The sequence below is a fragment of the Carlito syrichta genome, unplaced genomic scaffold, assembly GCF_000164805.1.
Source record: "Carlito syrichta isolate Samal-C Ts95f unplaced genomic scaffold, Tarsius_syrichta-2.0.1 Scaffold169039, whole genome shotgun sequence".
In the NCBI taxonomy this organism is placed as follows: domain Eukaryota; kingdom Metazoa; phylum Chordata; class Mammalia; order Primates; family Tarsiidae; genus Carlito; species Carlito syrichta.
Genome location: NW_007113135.1, coordinates 338590 through 346311, shown reverse-complemented (window position 1 = coordinate 346311; position 7722 = coordinate 338590). Strand labels below are relative to the sequence as shown.

Here is a 7722-nt window from a genome sequence, read left to right as displayed (position 1 = left end):
TTTATTTTTTTGGTCATATTGTTACAGTTTCATATTATGTATTTAAACAATTTTCTTTTTGGTTTAATAATTTTGTTTTAATTAATATGGGTACATGGTAGTATATATTTATGGGTAAACACAGTTAATTCTGTATAGTGAATTTTAAATTCTTGGTGGTAGTTTGAGTAGAAAATCAAATTTTCTTAAACAGATTTTCCTGTATTTTCTTTTGCAGTTTTGTTCTAGAACAGCATAATCATGTTTCGGAATAGTCTTAAGATGCTTCTTACTGGTGGGAAGTCAAGTCGTAAAAACAGATCAAGTGGTAAGTGACTGCTACATTTATTGTGTGTGATATTTTAGAAATAAACTTTTTTAGGAATATGAATTGATGCTGTAACACTGTTATTGTTTATTACACTATCTATTAAATTAACCTACTTATTAAATACATTTATAATCTGGAGTTTCCAAAATCTGGAGTTTCCAAAGGTTTTTTTGGTTAGTGGTAGACATTTATTATATTCTGCATAATCTTTTCAATTTACTTATTTTTCTGCAGTTTATAAATTTATATCCATTTATTCATTTCAGAATGTTTTTATAATTTCCATTGTGTTTTTTTAACACATAGGTATTTAAAAGTGTACTTGTTAATGTCTAAACTGTAGATTTTGTGGTTATATTATAAAGAAAAACTATTCTACACCTACCGAATACAGGAAAACTGTTTTCTCCTCTACCACTCATAACAACATTTCTAGCTGTCAAATTTTTCCCTGCAATGGGTTCAACTCAGTTCTCTGGTGGACACTCACTAGATAGCCTACGATTCAGTTCTCATTTCTGACACTGTCTACCTGGAGTTAGCACAGACCCCACAGGTTATGATCTCAGTCCTGCAAGACTGCATTCCACTTCAGAGGCCAATTGCAAGTGGGGGGTCCCCAGGTTATCCACAGCTTCTTTCGAACTTGCCTGCAAGTCAGAGGTTCTCCTGACCTGTTCCTCAGGTTCGATCATTTGCTAGAATGACTTCCAGAAATCAGGAAAACAAGATTAGTGGTTTATTATAAAAGAATACAACTCAGGAGCAGTCAGATGGAAGAGGTGGGTAGGGCAGGGTATGGGGGAAGGGGCACTGAGCTTCCATGCCATTTTCAGGTATGCCGCCTTTCCAGCACTGTCATGTGTTCAGCAACCCAAAAGCCCTCCAAACCCCATCCTTTAGCGTTTTTATAGAGGCTCTGTTGCGTAGACAGGATTGGTTAAATCATTGACCACTGGTGATGAACTGAACCTTCAGCACATCTCTCCTCCCCAGAGGCAGAGGGCAAGGCTGCAAGTTTCTACCCTCTGCTCCCTTGGTTGGTTCCCTTGGCAACCAGCCCATCCTGAAACTATCTCTGCCAGTCATCTTGTTAGCATTAAAAAAAACTCCTATTATTCTGGAGATTCCAAAGGTTTTAGAGCTATGTACTTGGAAACGGGGCAGAGACAGTCACATTTATTATTATTGAATTCTAGCTTAATTGTACTGTTATCAGAGAACCTATTATGTGCTATTTCAGTCTTTTGATATTCACTGAGATTTGCTTTACAGTTCATCATTTGGTCATTATGTTTGGAAACCTTTCTAAATTAGGAACATTCAAATTTAGGATTGTTACATCTTCCTGGTGAATTGACTTTTTTACCATTATGAAATGTCCCTCTTTGTTTCTAATACTGCCTTTTGTTTGAAAGTTGATTTTGTCTCATATTAATATAACTACCCCAGCTTTCTTTTGATTAGTGTTTTCAAACTATGATTTGTTTTATCTTTTTACTTTCAGACTATGATTTGTTTTTTCTTTTTACTTTCAGCATTTCTTTATGCTTATGATCTGAATAGTATATAGTTGGATTTTCTTGTTATTCATCCAGAAAGTCTTTTCTCTGAAGGAAGTCTCTTCTCTACATTATTTCAGTCAGTGAGTTATTTGGGCTTAAATATAACATATTCCTATGTGGTTTCTACTTGTCTTATTTGTTCTATGCATCTTTCTCTCTCCTTTCTTGCTTTATTTTCCTCTAAAGGCAGTCTGCCTTTATTCTCTTTAAGTTTTCGAGATTTATATTGATATGCCTAGGAGGCGCTTTCTTTTTAATCTGACATTTAAATCTTTGTTTATCTTCTATTTTTGTTTGTAGGGTTTATGAATCTGTGACGTAATGTCTTTTATCAACTTCGGAAAACTGTTCCTCGTTATATTTTCAAATTTTAATTTTTCTCCCATTTTTTTTCTTTCTAGGACTCTAGTTATGCATTTGACATATCATCTGCCCTATATTTTTTTCTCTTTTGTCTCTATATGCTGGATATTTTCTTTTGACCGGATATATTCTTCATTGGTATATAATCTACTCCTAACTATATTTAGTTCTTAATTTTAGTTTTTTTGTATTTCAGTTCTAGAATTTCCATTGCTTCTTTTATTTTTTATTTTTATTTATTTATTTATTTATTTGAGTTGGAGTCTCACTCTGTCGCCCAGACTGGAGTGCAGTGGCTCTCCCAGCCACTGCAGCCTCTACCTGGGCCATCCTTCCGCCTCAGCCTTCTGAGTAGCCGGAATTACAGGTGCGCGCTACCATGCCCGGCTAATTTTTTGATTTTATTGTGGAGATGAGGTCTTGCCTGCCCAGGCGGGTCTCGAACCCATGGGCTCAGGCAATCCCCTCACCTCAGCCTCCCAAAGGCACGGGATTGCAGGCTGAGCCACCGAGCCCGGCCCATTGCTTCTTTAAAAAAAAAAAAAGAAAATAATTTATGCTTATTGAGAGGCTGTAATAGTGGTACAAAGAATTACACATGACCTTACACAGATTCACAAATTATCAATTTTTATTAAATTTTCTCTATATCTCCTCTTTATACATACAGACATACATATATACGTACGCACATGCATATTCTGTCTCCCTCCCTTCATAATCCCCTCTCACTTAAAAAAAAATAATAATTTGACAGTAAGTTACATACATCATGCCCCTTCACACTCCTAAATTCTTCAGTGTTTTTTTTGTTTTTTTTTTTTGAGTTGGAGTCTCACTCTGTTGCCCAGACTGGAGTCCAGTGACATACTCCTGGCCACCGCAGCCTCAACCTGCTGGACTCCGGCGATCCTTCTGCCTCAGTTTTCCAAGTAGCTGGAACTACAGGTGCGCGCTACCATGCCCGGCTAGTTTTTGATTTATTGTAGAGACGAGGTCTCGCCAAGTTGCCCATGCGGGTCTCAAACCCACGGGCTCAGGCAATCCACTCGCCTCGGCCTCCCAAAGTGCTGGGATTACAGGCTGAGCCACCGAGCCTGGTTATGTGAATTTCTTAAGGACAAACAAATTCTTTCCTATAACTACAATAGCAACATTGATATGATTGTTTTATCCAATTTACCACCAGTTTTGTCAGTTTACCCAGCAATATCCTTTATAGAATTGTCTGCCTTGTTTTCCAGGGTCTGGTCCAAGGCAAGGTATTGTATTAATTGTTGCATATTTTTAAACTCTATATCTGTATCAATGTGCCATAAGGTCTGGGTTTCATAATTCTGTCTTTTTTTATTATCTGGTTTTTTTTTTTTTTACCTCATGTTATTTTATTTTTCCTGTGTCTATTTTTTAAAAATAAGCTTTTTATTTTAGGCTAATTTTAGACTTACAGAAAAATGGGGAAATAGTACAGACAATTCTTGTATAACCCTTTCTCGATATACCCCATTGTTAACATCTTGTATTATCATAAGAGTGTTAGTTGAAACTAAGAAACCAACCTTGGTACATTTCTGTTAAACAAACTCTGGACTTAAATTTGGAAGTCACCAGTTTTTTCACTAATGTCCTCATTCTGTAGCAGAATTTAACCTAGAGAATTACATTGCATTTTGTTATAGCTCCTGAAACATAGATTGGGGTTGGCAAAAGATATCATTAGGTCAAGTCTAAGTTTTTGTTCGTTTGTTTTTTTGAGTAGGAGTCTCACTCTGTTGTCCAGGCTGGAGTGAAGTGGTATGCTCACGGTCCCCACAGCCTCAACCTGCTGGGCTCAAGTGATCTTTCCTCCTCAGCCTTCCAGAAAGCTGGAATCACAGGTGTGCACCACCATGCCTGGCTAATTTTTTTTATTGTAGAGACAAGGTCTCTCCAAGTTGCCCAGGCTGATCTTGAAACCCTGGACTCAGGCAATCCTCTTGCCTCTGCCTCCCAAAGTACTTAGATTATAGGCATGAGCCAACGTGCCCAGCTTTTTATGTATTTACTTATTTCTTTAATTAGGTTCTCACTCTGTCCCCCAGGCTGGAGTACGGTCATGGCTCACCACAACCTTCTACTCTTGGGCTCAAGTGATTCTTCAGCCTCAGCCTCCTGAGTAGCCAGGATTGTAGGCACCATATGTGCCTGGCCAATTTTTTAAATTATTATTTTGTAGAGATGAGGACTTGCTATGTTGCCTGGGCTGGTCTTGAGCTCCTAGGCACAAGCAGTCCTCCCAGTAGACCCTCCTAAAGTGCTAGGATTATAGGCGTGAGCCACTGTGCATGGCCCTAAGTCTAAGAATTCTAATGAACATCTCAGCAAAGGCCAAATAGGGACACTCTTATAGTTCTTGCATGTTCCTAGTCTAGATTTTTGAAAAACACATACAGTATTTTTTTAAAAAGGAACTCGCATTATACATTATTGGTTACTTAGCCAATAGGATCATATGGCAGTAAGTAGCACTATAAATACCTGAAATTCCTCCCAAATTAACGAGAAAAAACTATATTGATCATCAGTATATTATATAGTAGACACTTCAACTATTTATTGGTAACACATGATATGTGAATTTTTTTGTAATGGCGATAATACTAGCCTCCAAAGAATAATTCATAAAGTACCTGCTCGGCAGGTATTTAAATGTTTTTTTTGGGAGGTTAGTGAGTGGGAGCAGGTTACTTAAGTAGTCAGTGAACCTAGTCAGCTACTTTTCTACAATATGGGGTATTCTCCAACTTGTGAATTCATGAAGTTTCTCTAAATATGCTCTTTTGTAGACCAGGATTCTTTGTTTACTGAATAGGTCTATTGAATAATACTGCCAATCATATTTCTTTTACTCTTTTGCCTTATAGTAGAGTCAAATTCCTAATTATAATTTACCAGGCATTAATAAGGTATTTATTTTTCTAGTGGGTTTACAGCATCCATTGGATATTGGTGGCCTTTATTAATCAGGTCGTTTGGCCTCCTCAGCAAAAAGAGTCTGTAGTAAGATGGATGCTTCTGTTTATGATATTAGCCATACATAAGAATGGAAGTCTCTACAGAAACCCCAAAGGAAAAAAAGATTATGTTGATAAATGAAAGAAGCATTTTTCTTTCCCCTTTAAGGCAGTCTGTAACTTTCCCACTCTCTTAAATGATTTTGGTATAGGGAAGAATGGGAGGAATATGATGAAAGAAACCAACTCCCTCCTAGATTGCATTTACTTTACAGCTTGGGATCTGATGGTTCAGTTTTATTTTTTCAGAGATTCTTTCTTCTCTTTTCTCTCCTCTCTTTGGGACTCTCATTGTGTATGTATTGCTATAGTTGATGGTGTCTCACAGGTTTCTTAGACTTTGTTCATTTTTCTTCATTTTTTTCCTGTTCCTCAGGTTGTGTAATATCAGTTGATCAACCTTTAAGTTCACTGATTATTTTCCTTTGCTGACCCAAATCTGCTATCAAGTTCCTCTGATTTTTAAAAAATTTCAATTCTGTTGCTTAACTCTAGAGTTTTTCTATTTGATTCTTTTAAAAACTTTTGTTTTTTAAATTGATATTCTTTATTTGATGCGGCATTGTTCTCATATTTACATTTAGCTTCACTGAGGTGTCCTTTAGTTTTTCTGAATGTATTTAAGATGGGTGATCTAAAGTGACTTAGTGCATTCAACTGCAGGGCTTCCTGAGAGACCCCCGTGATTTCCTGACCCCACCCCCACCCCTGAATATGGGCCACACCTTTTTGGTTTTTGTATGTCTCATAATTCTTTGTTGAATCCCAGACATTTTGGATTATATGATGTATTATCTATGAAAATTAGGTCTTCTTCCCCTACCAGGGATCTATGTTGTTGTTTCCTTGTTTAGTGACTTCTGTGAACTAACTCTCCTGTCTGTATTTTTTATTGTGCATAGCTACTAAAGCCTCTGCTTGGTTGCTTAGTGGGCAACTCATGACTAGACAGATATTTTCTTAAATGACTTCCAGTCTATGCCAAGGGAGTTTTTCACATTGAGCAAGTGCTGAGTTAGATCAAATAAAGACAGTCTTGTGAGTAGAATCTTCCCTGGAGCTACCAGATAGATCAAATAATAACAGTTCTTTGGGAATAAAGCTTTGGAGGTGCTACAGCCCTCTTTTGCCCTTTCCAGTGGCTGCCAGGCTGCTGGTTTTCACAATAATTATAGGTTGTTGGTTATTGCTACTGCATGGTTGGAGAGAGGTGGACAGGATTGGAGCAAATTAAAACACCTTAAAGCAGCCGGGCGTGGTGGCTAAAGCCTGTAACCTCAGCACTTTGGGAGGCTGAGGCAAGAGGAATACCTGAGCCCAGCAAGTCAATGCCCTACAGTATATCAAAAAATTAGCCGAACGTGGTTGTGCATGCCTGTAGTTCTAGCTACTTGGAAGGATGAGGTAGAAGGATCGCCGGAGTCCAGCAGGTAAACGCTGGGGTGACTGTGGCGACAGAGTGACTCTAACTCAAAAAACAAAACAAAACACCGTAAAGTTTGCTGTTATACTTGAATATTGCATGGATTTGCTGCAAGCCTTTCGCTGTGTTGATTTTGACCATGTTTGACAATTGTTTTTACGGAGGAAAGGATTTCTGGATGTCCTTACTTCTTCATTTTCATTGATCTCGCCCCACCATTCACTTTTTAATGTTTTCTTTTGAATATGTAGTGGGACTAATATATGTTATAGTTTCACACTGCTTTCAAATTTGACATTAAAAAACTAGTTTATCCAAAATTTGTTGTCTGGCTTAGTACTATCATTTTCATAGACACCTCCTTCAGTTGTTCACTTTTGACAACATTACAAACATTTTAAGTTACTTTACAAGTGTCTACTTGACCTCAGACCAGATAAGTGACTCATTTTCATATACTATCATTTTTAGAGTCAAGCATCAAGTTTTTGCTGTCGCAAAATCACAAGTGGTTCTGTCCTAGACTTTTGAATAACGACTACTTTTGTAGAGATTATATTATTAAATTTATATATGTCAAGGCTCTATTGTAGTACTATAGCTAATTCCTTTGATTTTTCTAGATACTTAAATATGTCAATAATGATTTTTAGGAGTCTTATGCTAATATTTATTCTCAGTGGTTTTTCATGGAAGTTGTTAACAATTTAGAGTTGCTATAAAAATAGTGCTTTGTACTCTGTATGGAAAGAACTCTATTTGTAGAGAAACAGTATGTTTTTTACTACTGCTAAGAGATTATTCTAAGGCAACAATAAATTTATATGAAAAGGAAAGTGTATTTATGAAATGACAACATTAGTGTTTTTATTATTGTAGTTTTTTCTTTAATCCTTAATGAATAATTGGGTAAATACTTTATTCTTTATATTAACTTCAGCTCATGGCTTATTCTTTTTTTTTTGAGTTGGAGTCTCACTCAGTCGCCCAGACTGGAGTGCAGTGGCC

General features: G+C 36.9%; 1 protein-coding gene across 1 annotated transcript in view; it reads left to right on the top strand.

The window, feature by feature from the left end:
* The first annotated feature begins 240 nt into the window (after positions 1–240).
* The window catches only part of TANC2 (tetratricopeptide repeat, ankyrin repeat and coiled-coil containing 2), a 343337-nt gene continuing 335855 nt past the window's right edge, over positions 241–7722 (top strand). Inside the window, exon 1 of the mRNA XM_021709161.1 lies at positions 241–307. Within this exon, the coding sequence (XP_021564836.1) occupies positions 241–307 (67 nt within the window). The remainder of the gene's footprint in view (positions 308–7722) is intronic.